Below are 17813 nucleotides of genomic sequence, written 5' to 3' on the forward strand. Positions count from 1 at the left end.
TGGGCCAAAAGGGAACATAAGCCCAGGGCAGGGACTGACTCCTTTCCTCCAGACGCAGACCTGGTGATGGCCTCCTCCCCAGGTGGACCTGTGAGTGAGTGGGCCACATGCAGAGCCTGTTATTAGCTCCCCGCGAGGCCTGGGCTCTTCAGGAACGGTTAGGACGTGGATGGTTTTACTAGTGTGACACTGGGCTCTGTCTCCCAGCACCCCCCTTGCAAGGAATGCAGTTAGAGTCATTGATGGGACCCTATTGCCAGCAGGAATGTAGGGAGTGAGGAAACCCTGAGCCCACCTCCTCATGCTGTATGTCTCATGCCCAGTGTGTCAGGACCAGAGCAAGCCCAGCTCTGGCCCCACATGGGCTTCAGAAGCTTCCATGACTGGACAGTGGCTGGAAAGGCAGCTCCAAGCCTGAAGCTCCTGGCAGCAAGAGGGCCCATTTCTAACAGTATTGCTTGGAACGTTTTTTCATGATGTTTTGCTGCAACTGGCCTGTGGCAAATCCTAGAAGCATCCTTGGCTCTCTGTGTTCCTCGCTAGCCACTTAAGACTTAAAACCTGTTGTGTAGACCCACGAAGGTCTCCTCAGGAGCCTGACCTTACCTGGAGAACACAGAACAACTCACTGTGACGTGGGTACAGCAGAGAGACCTGTTGACCACCATGTTTCCGGCAGGAGGCCATCCTGCCCCCACGGTTCTATGCACACCAATGATCTGGGCATAGCACCCCAGCCTCCAACAGCCTCACCCAGAGCTGGGGGGATCTGTGTGCTCCTCTAGAGTCACTGAAGTGTGGGGATGCTCAGCCAAGGGCCAGATGCTCACTGAGGCATCTCCAGTTCACTAAGAGCTGCTAGGTGCAATGTCAGGCATTCATACTGCATTCCACAAGCAACAGGGCCATGGGAGAATTATCCGGAAGCCAGAGGTGTTGGGACACAGGCTCAGACTGGCTGAGTAGCCTCATCCAATCCCAACCCTCCCACTGGCTTGGGGAGCTTTCCTAACCTGGGAACTCACCAGCTTTCCTGAACACCTGGGGTGAGTCCTGATGAGGGCCAGAGGACAGGGGGAAGAAGAAGCTGAAAGAGGTGAGAGGATGACCCATTGCATGGCAGGGACCAGTAAGAGCTCTGTTCTGCCCACTGCAGAGTTTAAGGGAAACAGGACTTCAACTTTGGGCCCTGATAGCACATGTGGATCTCCTGTTACCCTGCACTAGGCTGAGGGCAGGTCAATGGCTGTATGAGTCCATTCTAACATTGCTATAAGGATATACCTGAGACTGGGTAATTTATAAAGAAAAGAGGTTTAACTGATTCATAGTTCCTCATGGCTAGGGAGGCCTCAGGAAACTTACAATCATGGCGAAAGACACCTCTTCACAGGGCAGCAGGAGAGAGAATGAGTGCCAGCGGGGGAAGTTTCAGACACTTATAAAACCATCAGATCTCATGAGAACTCACTCACTATCACAAGAACATCATGGGGGAAACCACTTCCATGATTCAATTACCTCCACCTGGTCCCACACTTGACATGTGGGGATTATGGGGATTATGATGAGGTGAGATTTGGGTGGGGACACAGAGCCAAACCATATCATTCTACCACTGATCTCTCCCAAATCTCATGTCCTTTTCACATTTCAAAACCAATCATGCCTTTCCAACAGTCCTCCAAAGTCTTAATTAATTCCAGCATTAAACCAGAAGTCCAACTCCAAAGTCTCATCTGAGACAAAGCATATCCCTTCCACCTATGAGACTGTAAAATCAAAAGAAAGTTAGTTACTTCCAAGATACAAATGGGGGTACAGGCATTGGATAAATTCTCCCATACTAAATGGGAGACATTGGCTAAAACAAAGAGGCTATAGGCCCCACACAAGTCCAAAATCCAATAGGGCAGTCATTAAGCCTTAAAGTTCCAAAATGATATAATTTGACTCCACATCTCACATCCAAGTCATGCTGATGCAAGAGACATGCTCCCACAGCCTTGGGTAGGTCTTCCCCTATGGCTTTGCAGGGTACAGCCCCCTTCCTGGTTGTTTTCACGGTCTGGTGTTGAGTAATTGTGACTTTTCCAGGTGCATGGTGCAAGCTGTAGGTGAATCTACCATTCTTGGTTCTGGAGGACAGTGGTCCTCTTCTCACAGCTCCACTAGGCAGTGCCCCAGTAGGGACTCTGTATGGGGGCTATGACCCCACATTTCCCTTCTTCACTGCCCTAACAGAGGTTCTCCATGAGGGCTCTGCACCTGCAGCAAATTTCTGCCCGGACATCCAGGCATTTCCATACTTCTTCTGAAATCTAGGTGGAGGTTCCCAAACCTCAATTCTCGACTTCTGTGTACACACAGGCTCAACACGTGAAAGCCACCAAGGCTTGGGGCTTGCACCTTCAGAAGCAATGGCCTCAGATATACCTTTGCCCCTTTTAGCCATGGCTGATGCTGAAGCAGCTAGGAAGCATGGCACCTTGTTCCAAGGCTGCACAGAGCAGGTGGACCCTCCTAGCGCCCTCCAGGCCTGTAATGGCAGGAGTTGCCATGAAGGTCTCTGACATACCCTGGAGACAGTCTTCCCATTGTCTTGATGATTAACATTTGGTTCCTTGTTATTTATGCAAATTTCTGCAGCTGGCTTGAATTTCTCCCCAGAAAATGAGTTTTTCTTTTCTATCACATGGTCAGGCTGCAAATTTTCCAAACTGTTATGCTCTTCCTCCTCTTGACTGCTTTGCCACTTAGAAATTTCTTCCACCAGATACCCTAAATCATCTCTCTCAAGTTCAAAGTTCCACAGACTCTAGGGCAGGGGCAAAGAGCTGCCAGTCTCTGCTAAAGCATAGAAATAGTGACCTCTACTCCAGTTCCCAACAAGTTCCTCATCTCCATCTGTGACCATCTCAGCCTGGACTTCATTATCTATATCACTATCGATGTTTTGGTCAAAGCCCTTCAACAAGTCTCTAGGAAATTCCAAACTTTCCCACATCGTCCAGTCTTCTGAGTCCTCCAAGTCGCTAGGAAGTTTCAAACTTTTCCACATTTTGCTGTCTTCTTCTGGGCCCTCCAAACTGTTCCAGCCTCTTCTGTTACCCATTTCCAAAGTTGCTTCCACATTTTAAGGTATCCTTATAGCAGCACCCCATTCCTGGTAAGAATGTACTGTATTAGTCTATTCTCACAATGCTATAAGGAAATACCTGAGACTGGGTAATTTATAATGAAAAGAGGTTTAATTGATTCACAGTTCCACATGGCTGGGGAGGCCTCAGGAAACTTACAATCATGGCAGAAGGCACCTCTTCACAGGGTGGCAGGAGAGAGAATGAATGCCAGCAAAGGAAATGTCAGATGCTTATAAAACCATCAGATCTCATGAGAACTCACTCGCTATCATGGGAACAGCATGGGGGAAACTGCCCCCGTGATTCAATTACCTCCACCTGCTCCTGCCCTTGATACATGGGGATTACGGAGATTACAATTCGAGGTGAGATTTGGGAGGGGACACAGTGCCAAACCATATCAGTGGGTCTGGGCGGGTGAATTCATTAAGGGGTCCTGGGCAGGCGTCAGTGTTAGTGGGCCTGGGAAGAGGTGCAGCAGAGTTGAGAGTCCCACTGAAGACTCCCAGACACTAGGCTGAGTGGTGTATGAGGATGCTAGGTGTATGGCCTCTTCTAGCAGAGGGAGGAAAGGACAGGGCTGCCTGGCTTAGACTCATCTCCAGTCAGGGCAGCAGGACCCACCTGAATTTCCCCGGATGTCCTACTTTCCACAGAAAACCAAAGCACATTCACCAAAGGCCAGGGCAGTGTGAGGAAGCTGGATTCCCTTGCTCCTCTGCTGAGCCACTCACCCTAAGCCCCATGTGCTCATTCCCTAGAGAATCAAATGCACTGAGACCCTAGAAACCTGTGTTCCAGAGTCCTGGTGGAATGCTCCAGGCAGCCCTATCCACTGGGCCTCATCATTTTCTCATCGACTTTCTGAAGGATTTTCCCAGCTGGCCTCCAGCTTTGCTGTTAACTTAAGAAAGAGCTTTACATTTGGGGACTTATATTTATTCAGCCAAATTTTCCCCAGATCCTAGGCCAGCGTTTGTTGTAAGTGCAGTGCCTAGGGATGCACTGACTCTAGGTCCCTGGTTCTCAGATGCAGAGACGCCCAAGGTGCATTCCCATGCTGGGAGCAGCTAGCACAGCATCCTGGAATGCCCCAAAGTGTGAGGAAACAGCTCCCAATTCCCAGCGAGGAGTGGAGCTAATTAGGACTTGGTAAGAGATTACACCCAGGAGGAGGCCGAGCGATGGCAACTAACACGCCACCCATTTATATCCAGGCCACAAAGAGCCCAGCTCCTGAGCCCTGGGGAAATGCATGGAGTTGAACCAGAGCGGGTAGCTGGTAAATAAACGCAGTTCCCCCGGAGAAATCCACCCATCCACTCGTTACGGTTGGCTTCCACTAGACAGAGCCAGCTGTAACACGCGGAATTGATTTTATGTACCATTTTATGCCCATTCTAAGTAATATGCATGTGTTCCCCTCCTTTAATCACACTTTATAATTTCTGGATACCTGCCATATTCCCTTTTCTCTCTAACTGTCCCCATATCCCAGAGGATATAGTTAGTGCATCAGAGTTATTTAAGTCTGGTTCAGTACATCCACACCAAGCAGCCGCAATATCTGAAGACCTGGGTTTCACTGAACGAACACTGAGGTTGTTGCTTTGTCATATGAAAGGATTCCCACACTCATCCTGCAAATAGCAGGACCCCAAGCTTCAAAATCAGCTGGCTGGTGGGGAGGGAATGCATCCCTCCCAGTCCCCCACTCCACAGAGGCTCTCCCTGTCTCCATCTATCTTTCATCCCTGAGTGCCCTGTGCCAGGAGCATCCTTGGGGATGGACAGAGCCACACACACAGGGCTGAGCTCTCAGAATGAAAGGGCTGTGCCCAGTGCCCTTTGCCATCTTCTCTCCCTCTCCTAGTCCCTCCCCACCTTTTCTGGGGTTTTGTATCTGGGAAGGGCCTGACCTGGGCAGGACTGAGTGGCCCAGGCCCATCCACCTGGCAGCTGCGTGAGGAACTAGGGCTTATAAGGACTTCAGGAGGAGTGTGTGGAGACCTCCCTCCCGCCTTTCTTCCCTCCTGAGTAGGTTCTCCAGCCCAGCCGTGTCTGGTCGTGGTTCCCACCACCACCAACCCTTAATTTGAGAAGAAGGTACAGATATGCAAGACAAGGACACGAACATGCACAGATGTGCTGTTCTGGGGCCGCAGGGGCAGCCTGGGCCGGGCACCTGCCAAGTGAACATGTGGCCTCTCCGCTTCAGGCCATGGGTCCTCTCGCTATCCTTTCTCGAAAGTTGATCCGGCTTGTGACGTTCTAGACAGAAGGTGCTCCAGGCGCTGGTGCCTGCGGCACGGTGAGTCCAGGAGCCTGGGGACACGACCTCAGCCTCCCAAGAGCACAGGCTTCCCTACTTCCTCCTTTGAGGTAAAAAGACACCAGGAAATAGCACCAGAGAGAGGCTGGAAGTGAGACGGCGGACAAGCTGGGTGAGGACGTCCCTGCACTGCACCAACAACGGTGGCTTCTTGGCTGAAAACAAAATTCCCCTTGCCCTGGGCTTAGGTGTCTGTGCTCCTAAAGGCATCACTGTTAACTTCTTGGCATAACTCTTAAAAGATTTTACCAATCCATCTTTAGTTATTTCACATAAACGGATTTTGTCATTGTTAAATAATGAGCCACAGGGAAAGACCATTATTCCATAGTCATGTTGAGCCGAGGCCACTCGGGGCCCTGCCAGCTCTGTCCAGCCTTGCAGTGCAGACGCAAACCCCCGGAGTCTTGCCGGGAGGGCAGCCTCTGGCCCAGACAGCCTCTGAGAACACAGGTTTCTGCCGAGAGCTGGGCTCTACCCGGGCTGGGGGCTGCCAAGAGAGCCGGTCTTTATGGAGCTGGAAAGGGGTGTCACCCTGCTCTTGCACCCAGCAGAGTCCCAGCTTTCTTTAAACCCAGGGACTCATCCGATTTCTGATCTCCCCACCAGTCGCCAGTCGACGATGGATAAAACTGCTACCTGCCCCATAGAGGCAGCGGGCTGACAGCACGTCCGGGAGTCGGTGGCTGCCTGGGGATGAAAGCAAGGTAGCCTGAGGACCAGGGAAAATCAGCCCAGAGGGAACTGGAGGTGGCACTGCCCATGGCCCACCCCCCACTCCATGAGCTGCTCCCTCCAGACCTCTCAAATGTGAGCTAAATGGCAGCTTCCCCGCCAACTCCTCCTCCCTCACTAAACCACACTGACATTTACTTCAACATTAGAGTCCCTTCCTCGACAAGTGACACCTCCTGTCCCTTCTCTGACATAATAAAAGACTCAATTATGCAAAAGGGCTGAAGTGACATTTGGTTTCTCTTAAGTACTACTCAGTCAAGGAAGACCGACGCGATGTCCCTCAGCCTAGCGAGTGCAACCGCAAGTCAGGGGACAGTGCACCGGAGAAACTGACTCAGTCTGATGTGACCGAGCCCCGCATCTCTCTTAATCACCATAATTTCTAATCACCTTTTTCTTCGTGAACACCATCCAAATGTATGATGTCTTGGGAAACTTTTCCTTTGTTTTTGGAAAAGTTCTACCAACTTCATCTCAGAACATGATTTTGATACTAGTTTTTCAAAAGTCAAACATGCTCAATACCTGTATTTAGAAAATCCAGATAAACAATTTTTAAATATCATGCCCAATAAATAATTATGAACTAATACAAAAAGATGTTACCCACAGGTACTGAAATATAAAATGAAGTCAGAATTAAGGACAAGTCATTAGCGTAAAATCAGGAGAACCAAAGCGTATCCCTGGGATTTGAAAATACAAAACAGCCCTTTGAAAGATGCTCACACCTACAACAGTTCACAAATCACATTTCTAGGAGGGTGTCTGCCCGCAGCTCTTACCTCTCCAAGGCAGAAATGCAGAATCAGCCGCTGGCTTTTGGACTGGACACATTTACTAACATCAGAGGAATCACCATACTCACTTTGATAATGTGCCCCGTACTTCTTACCTTTCAATGACTTTTGCCTCTTAGGATAAAATGTGAACCAGCTTTGCTAGAAAGTAGTGCCTTCTGACACTGTCAGCTTCCTAAAGTGCACTTTCATACCTTTCCAAGCCATCTTAGAAAGAACTTTGATCTGTGCTACTAACAGACCATGACATAAGACCTGCAGTGTAGCAATCTGCATTTTTTAGGAAATAATATAATGTTAAAACCAATATTTAATATAGAGTTTTTAATTTTTATAAAAAATAGCTAACTACTTGTAAATCTATAGTCTTTTAAATAATTTTAAGATGCTGATTAATCCTAGTTTTTGACATTTATTGTCATTTAACCCAAAAGCTATGGATTTTACACTTTGTCGAGCAATTACTATTGAAATTTTCCCATGTCATCAACTCTCTAAAAACCTTTTTATTGCCAGTAAGTGGGAGTGGTTTAATTCCCTCAAAATTACTATTTGTGTCTAAAGCCAAATCGCAAAAAAAGAAGATATAGAAATTCCTAAGGAGACTAATATAATGCTATTCTACTGTTAACACGCCTGAACGTTTAAAGAAGATTTGAAAAAAAAGTAATTCAAATTCCATTGCAACTATTACCATGACACCTTCTCTAGAGGAGGATCGGATTTCACCTTGTATGAAAGTAAATGCATGGTCTTCATTTCCTTTATCCTCCTTAAAATACCATGCCAGGGACATGGTATCCTTGAAACTACCCAGCAGGAGAATGCGGAATAGGTTTTCAGATAGCAGAGTTGGCTACAGAAGTTACTATGAACTTCGACACCAATTTTAATGGTTAAACTGGCCCAGGCCGTTAGACAAGAGTGGGTAGATGGCCCTTCATTTTTATTCCGGTCAGGGTGTTAATTTTCCATTTCTCAAGAGCTTAGCATTACATTAATGCCTTCAAGGAGGCCCTGCGTCTGGCCACTTCTCGGCAGTGAGAAGAGCAGAGAGAATCCCACATAGTTAAGAATAGCTAAGGATGCCGCCCGTCTACTGCTGGCATTCCGTATAGATTCACTGAGCTCTAGCAGGGGGCATCAGCTCCTGCAGGGAACTGGAGAAACATCACCCTCTGCTCTCATCACTTTTAAACCAGTTTCTACCACCTCATTGCTTTCTAAGATGCTTTCCCCAGAGCAGATGCAAATCAGAAAAATGCTGGAGGAGTTTCACCTTTGAAAGTGAGTTTCTTCCCTGTAACTGCACAGAGGAGATGGAGGGTCTTATTCACTCTGCTGTCTTCTCAAACACTCCATTTCTCAGCCCCAGTTTTATTCAAAATGTATTTAATAACTACATGAAAAAGTTAACCAAGAGTAAGACTAATTTGATTTTTGTTGCAGATGTGTTGAGTGGATTCCAAAACTCCTTACCTCCTTATCATCCCAATTACAGCTGCCCCCAGATGGCTCTGTGATATGCAAGAGGAACTCTTTCTGAGAATACTTTAGCCCAGTCTGCTTGGCTGGTCCACCTATGTGGAACCTTCTAGAAGCCAGGTTTCCTTAGGAGAAGGTTGAGGTCTATACTTACATAGACAGCGGAGCTAATTCTGGGATCTGGCCTGAGCTGGCAGCCTGGACCACCACCCCTGCCTGGCTGAAGGTGGCCTGGTCTCTGACTGCCAAGTGGACCATTGCAAAGAGGATGCGCGGTCACGGGACAGACAGAAGGAGACTCCCTGAGACACGGGCAGCAAGCTCTGGGCTTGGCCATGAGAGGGAGGAGAGTCATCTGGAGCCATCGGAACTTCCTCCGCTGCCGTGCCTGCTAACCCCGCCACCAGTTCAACTGACAGTGCCGGTGGGGTCCCCCAGGTGACCGTGAACTGGCCTTCTAAGACCTGACCCCTGCCCACCATCCTTCCCACCTACTTCCACTGCAGCCCCAAACCCCAAGCACAAGACCTTTTCCTGCTTTACACTTGGCCAAGATGACCTTCTGCGGGGCAGGCAGGTTCTCACTCGCGGTTGGGGGCCTCAGCAAGAAAAGGGGCAGTGCGTCCTGGGGAAAGGGCTGTTTCTGTCAGCTCAGGGCAAACAGGCAAACTACACTGTGCCCTGCCAGCCATGTGCCAGAGCCTTACAGAGCACTGTGGGCTTGACCTCTCAGTCTAAGCGTTCCGTAGCTGAGATGAAGACCAAGGAGCTCATCTATTTGGGCAGGGATGGGCTGTTGTGCTTCTGGTAGAAGCTGTCACTGGGGCCTCTCCCCAATGCCTCCTTAGTCCTGGGGGCTCTGCCAAGCTCCTGCTGAGACCCCCTGTGGTCTTCTTAGAAAGTTCAAGGCGGCCACAGTGTCTGAGACATTCTCTGTCTGGGCGAAGACACGCTTTCTAAGCATGGGTTGTTTCAAATGGGTGAGGGAAAATGAGACAGATGACAGAGCCCCACTCCTGTCCCTGGAGCTCCCAGTGTGTCTCCGTGAGACCCTGGCTGACTCCGGGGAAAGGCTGACTGCTAGCAAATCTCTATAAGCAAGACAGCAGCAGATAATTCAGCTAATCAAGTGAAATAGGCATAGACCCACCCCCCAACCCCACCCCACAGTGGAGACAGCTTTTCCTAGACGCAGGTTGCAGTGTGAGGAGAGAGTGCTGTTCCCAGGCCTGTGTGCATCATGCTGACATGAGTGAGGATGTCACATCACGAGGCACACAAAGCCCTCCTTGACAGAGCACACGGCCACGGGAGAAGTTGAGATCTGGAGTGACCCCCTCACTCTGCAATGTCGAGGGTGCCTCCACTTTTAAGGATATGTGCCAACCCACTCTCTGAGGTCTGATGGCGGTCTGCCAATACATCCGTATTCCAACAGCTGCTCAAACAAGCCTAGGCTCTCTCTCCATTCAGGTGGGGCTGAGGTTAGACTAAACATGAAACGAGACATGCAGTGAAGCATCAGCTACCTCTCCATCCTTCTATGATACTGCACAGGTCCCAGCAGGCAAAGCCTAGATCTGATTCAAGCAGTGTGCTCCCAGCGTGAAGCTTCTCCGTCCACTCGCAGGTGTTCGCTCCTCTTGTAACACAGGAGGCGCCCCCTGGGGCTCCTTGGATATTTCCCTCTTGCCCTCATGCTTGCCAGTTAAAGATGACATGGCCAGGAACCCACACTGCACCTCCGCCGTAGTGGCACCAGTCACTGTGCAGACCAGGAAGGCCTGTAGGTCCCGTGGGACCTTGGCCGTCCTTCCTCTGTGATCCCAGGCCCAAGTCCTCACCTACCTTTCCTCAAGCCCGTGGCCCTACACCCCGCCACTCCCTCTGACCGCAGCCGCCCTTACCTCCCATCCCCAGCACCCCCCATTCATTCCCTCATCTGCAAGTACCCCGGGCTTAGCTGCTCCACGCTCAGAAACCCACGAGGACCCGCTAAGTCCTCGTCCTGCGTGGGGTCCGCCCTCCCATGTGGACCAAGCTCCCTCGTTCTGCTCCTGTGCCGAACCTCTACTGCCGCAGGGATAGTGTGCTTTCAGGTGTGATCACACAGCAACCAACAGACTCCCCTACCTATCGACGATTCATCGGCAAAGACCCACGACTGGGAGGGGAGTGCAGCAGCCAGGGAACCGTTCTGATTTGCTGGATCCCACGAAGCCTTGCTCATGGTAACACAATATCGCTGGAGAGGAAAGCCGCAGCTTTCACAGTGAGAAGGCTCTAGTGCTCAAGGTCAAGTCTTCTGGATCCCTGCAACCCCCCAGGGGAGCCTGGCGGAAGCTGTGTGAGGATTCCACAGGGTCTCGGGGAATGTTTCCCAATCCCGCAGTGCAGTGTGCAGCAGTTTGCCTGCCTTGGAGACATCGGAGAGTTTGCTTGTAGAAGCTCTCAAACAGTTTGTGGCATCGTCAAATGGACGTGCAGTCATGTGCCGCACAGTGACATTTCTTTCAGCCACAGACCGACAACACATACCATGGTGGTCCCGTCCGATTATAATACCGAATTTTACCATACCCTCTCTACGTTGGGATGTGTTTAGACACACACATCTCCACCACTGTGTCACAACTGCCTCCATGCAGTCAGCACCACACGGTCTGCAGCCTGGGAGCCACGGACTACGCCATGCAGCCTGGGCTTGCGGGAGTCCATGCCACCAGGCCCGTGTGAGAGTACCCTGTGATGTGCACAAAAGGATGTCAGATGCCACTGCCCGAGGATGCGTTTCCAGAACATAGCCCTGTCGTTAAGCAGCACAGGGATGTATATGGTCTTTGTTCCAGATGATTCCTGACACAGAGCTTCCCAAACTCTTCGAATTTCCTGAGCAAGGACAAGTCCCTGACCATGCCTGAGGCTGCACAAAGGAAATGATTTCAGGACGCCTGAGTAGCTTCAGGGAGGGTGCTGGTCTCCAGAGACACCAACCGCGTGACCAAACGGTTGCCACCTTCGGCCCTGCCCAACCCTCTGAGTCCTCTCACTTGGCCGATGATTTCATCAGTCATGCCTATGTAGTTACATCTCTGCTAAAGTTCTAAAACAATGAGGTTCCGAGCTGCACCAGGCTGGTGAACGCTGCAGCACTGGGAGGGTGGCTCGGGGGAGGCCCAGAAGCTCAGTCAGGTCCATACCTTACCCTGAGCACTGCTTCCACTGGCTGCTCCTGAATGGTATCCTTGATAAGACAAATGTAATGCCAACTAAAGTGCTTCCTGAGTTCTGCGAGTTGTCCTAGCAAATCACCACTGAAGTGGAGAGGAAGTCATGGGAACCCCAAATCTGTGGTCAGCTGGGCAGATGTATGGGCAGCTGGGGGACCCCATTTGCAGCCAATGTCTAAAGCAGGGCAGCCTGAGGGACTGAGCCCCAGCCTGTGGGGTTTGACACTAACTCCCACTAATTAGCATCAGAATTGACTTAAATTGTAAGGGTTGGAGAATGGGTGGTTGGAAAACAGCACAATATTAGTACAAGGAGGCCTTATCCCGAGGCACTCCCAGGGTGCAGAGGAGCTTTAGCTACAAATGGAAGGCTGGAGGCGCTGGGTGCCCGCCACCGACACTGACCATGGCATACAAGGCAGGGGTGCCAGTTTGTCCAGATTGGAACCAAGTTCACCCTAAAAATCAGAGGGTCAGGGGACAGCACAGCAGGCCCGGTCATCAGGGACATGCTCACTCACTCTGCAAGGCTGGTAGGGGCCCTGCGCTCCTTAGCTGGCTGCTTTCTGTACCTGGCTGGCACATTGAGCTGACACAAGTGGTTGCTATTTCTGTTCTTTAAATTAGCTGTTCCTCCCAGCTGTATACTGCACTCTCATCTTCAGGCTTTAAACTTAATTTTTACTGTAATAACCTTTTATTCTGCTTCCAAATGACTCCATTATAAAAGGGCATTTTAAAAAACCAAAGACTGTGGCTCCCTCGTGGAGGGTGTCTGGAGCGTGGCATACTCCGAGAGCAGGCAGCCACGCAGGGCGACAGAGAGAACAGCCACGTCTTTAATTAATAGCCATTCGGTTACGATTCTTCTTGGAGTGGAGGGAAAACAGATCTTTTGAAGTGTAAGGCATGCTACACTTTCTTCAGCCACTGCCTTTCGCTGATAGACATGCAACAGCATTATCATTTTAATACATATGCACAAATAGATCAGAGCAGGATAGTTCACCACTTAAATGCTATGTTTTTCTTTCTGCAGAATGTGACCACAGTGCAGAATTATACCTGCCAGGAGCTGCAAGCTCATTTTTTTAAGGCACAGGATGCCTGAGAAACATGCAGTGTCTCTTTGGTGACATCGGACAAATGCCAGGACCAGACAACGCCATTGCTAGTGGCTCTTGGGCTTTGGGGTGTCTTACCAGGGGGATCCGGGCACTGGGGTGGAGGCCACTGGCCTGTTGCCTCTGGCTGTGCTGTCCTCTCCTCCCCCCAGCATCGGTGGAGGTTCCTTTCAACAGAAGGAGACAGGAGAGCGACTTTTAATTTTAAACACTCATCTTCAATTACAAGCACGGAAGGGAGGAATAAACAAATCTCCTGCAGGCAGGCTGCTTATAGTAGCCCCGAGATAATGACCTCAGCACAGCAGTGCCTGGGCTGGGAGGTTCTGCCAGGAACACGGAATCAGTGCAGAGCAGCCTGGGTAGAATCACCCGGACAAAGGCACCCCTCATTGTCCCAAGCTGTCTAAGCTGCCTGCTTTTCCAGAAGCAGAGATGGTCAGAGGCAGCCAAGAGAGGGCATCTGAGGTCTGATGTCTTTGGGACAGAAAATCTCACTGGCTTCATCCCCAGAAATGAGCTGACCCGGCAGTGGGAGTCACTGTGCCATGAAAACAACAGCATTTAGTGGCAGAGAGCCTCAAAGCTGGGGTTGCCACATCCTGGTCCCATTAAGTCAGGAGGAAGCAACAAACCCATATTCCTCAATAATGACTCTGCCACACAGAGTGCGGTTCCTTCCCAGGCTCCCGCCTTTCCTGACCATCCAGCTGGGGGCAGGGCTCATGGGGGCTGTTTTGCATCCTGGGGATGATTCTGATTCTGATGCTTGGTTGGTCCACGTTTCCATTAAGAAATAAGAATGTTTGAAATGCCGGGCGCAGTGGCTCACGCCTGTAATCCCAGCACTTTGGGAGGCTGAGGTGGGCAGATCATGAGGTCAAGAGATCCAGATCATCCTGACCAACATGGTGAAACCCCGTCTTTACTAAAAATACAAAAATTAGCTGGGTGTGGTGTGCGCACCTGTAGTCCCAGGTACTCGGAAGACTGAGGCGGGAGAATCGCTTGAACCTGGGAGGCGGAGGTTGCAGTGAGCCGAGATCGTGCCACTACTGCACTCCAGCCTGGATGACAGAGTGAGACTCTGTCTCAAAAAAAAAAAAAAAAAAAAAAAGAAAGAAAGAAAGAAAGAAAATTTATCACCTAGAATAAAATGAAGATTTATGTCCTAAAATTAAAAAGAGAGAAAAATAAGCTATGGTTGGGACACTTGATCAGTATTCACTAGGAATAAAATTTGGAGAAAAATAAAAGTTGCTTGAGATTTAAAAATACGGTCCATCATAACTCTCACATAAACAGAGGCCCACAATTCAGATGAATTCCTTTAGCCATATTGATGTATGACAGACAGCAGATCTTACTGGGCAGAAAGAACCAAATTCTTGCCGGTAGAACCATATATCACAAAGAGAAATAAAAAAAAAAAATAAGGAGGTATCAGCACAATCTTCGAAGGCTGTAAGAAAGAAATGAATTCACATGAAGTATAATAAATTCTCATGTGAGAAACTTTTTCCTTTTTTCCTCTTCCAGCTGTTTCCATGGTTTTAATCTCAAACTTCGAATGCTCTGATAGATTATGTCCTCTCTCTGGGAAAATTAGGTGGGATTAAAAGATACCAACGCCTTATTCAAAGCAGCAATCTGGTTCTGAGCTGAGAATGTCAGGTGTAATTAGAATACTCGATTCATCAAAAAAATGGCAAATCATCCTAAAAGTTTAGCATCTCTGTTTCTACCGTTGTTGATATTGGTACTTTATGAGGTAGTGGAGGTGGGAAGATGATTAACCATTCGACCAACCAAAACTAAATGAAGTCAATGCTCCAAAGTCCTCCTGGGGAGCTCCCAGTGCAACATCAGCCATGCTTAGGAGGCTGCGGATGCTGTGGCAAAGCCCAGCACATGTGGGTCCCTGAGGGCTGCGCTGGGCCAGGGCCCATCTGCACTATGTCAGCTGCTTTCAAACAGAGTGCTTAGGAAGGAAAGTGCTAAATTACGGAGGCACAGAAACATAAGATTAGAACAAAAATTAAAAGAATCTCGAGGGTCTATAAGAGACAATGGTGAGATAAAGCCCAAACGAGTAAGTCTCTCTAATGTGACAGTTTGGTAAAACCATGGAAAACAGAGTGAAGTTGTGTCTTGGTGACCGAGTTATCCAGAGTGAGTGGCCCATGTTGAGAGATGCCAGCCCAGAAGGGAGGACAAGAAACACGGAGATTAAAGCGCTCAGCCAGAAGCATCTTGCACGGTCTCCAGCGTGAGGGTGAACCTGGGAAGGGCATCTTCTCGAACATCATGCAAGGGACTACAGGAAGAAAGGAGTGGTCTGTTTCATGTACGTTCATCCTGGCATTTTGGTATTTTACACATGATTTGTAATGTATATTATAACATTATCCTTAAGTTTGTAAGTTTACGAATAAAATTTTTATAGATTTTCTAGTAGCACGAAAAACCTTCGTTTCTTGTGAGAAAATAAGGTCAGGATAACTAATTGCCATAACGGAGCATTCAGAAACACTTGTCTCAAAAAATATATATTAAGACTAGAGCTTATATTACCAATCCAATTAGAAAAACTAGGGGGGACTTCATTATGAAGTTAATTGAACAACAGAAACTCACCAAGAAGTCTGTGAGTGGTAGATTACCTCAGCTAATTATTCAAGCAAATAGAGTAGGATGTAATTTGTGATGGGGACTAACGTTTAAATTTGGCAAGGCTGGGGTTCTCTACTGCTAATTACCGAGGTCTTCTCCATGAGATGCATGCTGGTTATGATTTCCTGTTGGCGATAAAAACAGCTAATCATGGTATAAAACTCTTGTCCCACGCTGAATTCATAAAAGTGAATTAGACTCGAAGAACTGCGTGATGGAGAAAGGAGTTATTTAAGGCACTAGAAAGGCTATCTGTGTAATTAACATGTAATTCTGGCCTGGATGTTAATCTGGAAAAATCGGAAAAATCATACCTCAGAGGGCAAAAGTTTAATTTGCACTAACATGTGTGATCAATTTTCACCACTGAACACCCGCACCGATGACTGAGGAGGAGACGTGAACAACAGGGCGACTACATCCTGCAAGAACTCAGAGGAGACACGGAAGCAAAACCAGGGAGAACAGAAAGCTCGCAGTGTGACTTCAGGCAGAGAAATACCTTGGAAAGGTGAAGTAAGAGAGAACGTTGACAAGTAACTGAGTCCCACCAGCATCTTCAGTGTATTTGACAGATGAGAGCAAATTAAGTGTGATTTGTGATTTTGAAATGCAGTAATAAAAGTGACTCCCTTGGGTTATTGAGAGGAAGGACTGTACTATTAAAAACATGAAATGCTTCAAATGCACTGTCCTGGTCAGTCTTTAAAACGCCATTTGGCAAACCAGTGAAGAGAAAGACCTGAAATTAGGATGAGAGCGTTGGCTTTTCTTTCCTCTTGCCTAAGTGCTGTCTGAGTTTGACTAACTTGTGTGTCTTCTCTTCCTTCTGAAAATGGACAAAGTTCAAATGGAAGCCAAAGCCTTTCCCAACAGGGTCCCCCAGGGAGCTCTAGACCCAGATCTGGCAGGACCAGCAAGGGCTGCATCCCTGCTCTCCAGGCCTCACCTGGCCCCTTCAGTGCCAGGTCCTGTTGCTTCACACAGCAGATGTCAGTCATTTCACAAACACCGTATAGCAAACAAGCATGAGGGTGTCCTGGCCCTGGATCTCCACACCCAGGGTTTTGTGTCTTTAACACACACATGAGCCCCGAAACTGACCTTGTCTTCTTTGTCCCCAGCCCGGCTCTTCTTCTGGGCCCGCAGCATCAGGGCAGGTGGGCGGGCCACTCGGCCCCGCTCTGTCCTTGTATCTGTTGGGCCAAAGAAGCTGTCGTTAACATTTCATTTGTCACAGTAGTTTGGAAAACCTAAGCAATCAAAGACCAAATGTGGCCCTGAAGATTCGAATTGATCGGTAGACCCTGTGCATTCCACAGGAAAGTGACATTGCCCTGTCCTTGGGTTGAAGTCTAGTGACAAAGTTCTCATCCCAAAGTGAGGATGCACCTGACGATGGGTTTGCAGGGGCCAGAGGCCTGGGCACACACATGCACCCCTGGACTCCCTGGCCCAACCTCCTGGCATCCCTCTCCTGTGCCTGGTGTCCCCGCAGTGTCCACTCCGTCCCGGACTCAGGCAGTGTCCACTCCGTCCCGGACTCAGGCAGTGTCCCCTCCGTCCCGGACTCAGGCAGTGTCCCCTCCGTCCCGGACTCAGGCAGTGTCCACTCCGTCCCGGACTCAGGCAGTGTCCACTCCGTCCCGGACTCAGGCAGTGTCCACTCCGTCCCGGACTCAGGCAGTGTCCACTCCGTCCCGGACTCAGGCAGTGTCCACTCCGTCCTGGACTCAGCCTCTTGGAGAAGGACAAGCAGGAAACAAGTCCAAAACGGGGTGGCCCAAGACTTGGCTGTTGTCCACCTGGTGACAATCACCAGGGTGAGGCCATGACAGCTCTCACCACTCCCAGCCCAGTGGGCCCAGGATGGGAGTGCTGTGCCCAGGCGTGTGAGTGTCTCGGGGCTGCTCTCTCACATTCTGGGGCCCCCAGTGCTCTGGGAAGTCAGCAGCCTCCTCCAGTGATGTCAACCTGCCCCCTGTGAACTGGGCCACTTGAGTCACGGATGAATAGGACACAGGCCCTTCCCAAGAAGGACAAAGGGCCAGTGTAGGACAGAAGAACCAGCCTTGCTGAGGCTCTGCCAGCTGGTGGCCATGATGGGCTGCCCTTGGTCCTGGCCCTGCCAAGGGGACAGGAGGGGCTCTGTGCAGACCACACCACGAGTGACCATGGCTTACTGGCCACCATGGTGGGCCCTGGCTTTTCCAGGGGGCCAGATCCACAGCACTTTGAAAAGTACTTGTTTCAGGGGAGGAAGGGATTCTGCAAATTCCCAACAACTG

At 49.5% G+C, this 17813-nt stretch overlaps 1 protein-coding gene across 1 annotated transcript in view; it reads right to left on the reverse strand.

Annotated features, from left to right (window-relative positions):
• TCERG1L (transcription elongation regulator 1 like) overlaps positions 1-17813 on the reverse strand; it is a 232632-nt gene that overhangs the window by 59645 nt on the left and 155174 nt on the right. The window contains exons 5-6 of the mRNA XM_028827020.2: positions 16630-16721; positions 12931-13019 (exon numbers count right to left, since the gene is read on the reverse strand). Of these exons, the coding sequence (XP_028682853.2) occupies positions 12931-13019; positions 16630-16721 (181 nt within the window). The remainder of the gene's footprint in view (positions 1-12930; positions 13020-16629; positions 16722-17813) is intronic.

Source organism: Macaca mulatta, chromosome 9 (assembly GCF_049350105.2).
Source record: "Macaca mulatta isolate MMU2019108-1 chromosome 9, T2T-MMU8v2.0, whole genome shotgun sequence".
In the NCBI taxonomy this organism is placed as follows: domain Eukaryota; kingdom Metazoa; phylum Chordata; class Mammalia; order Primates; family Cercopithecidae; genus Macaca; species Macaca mulatta.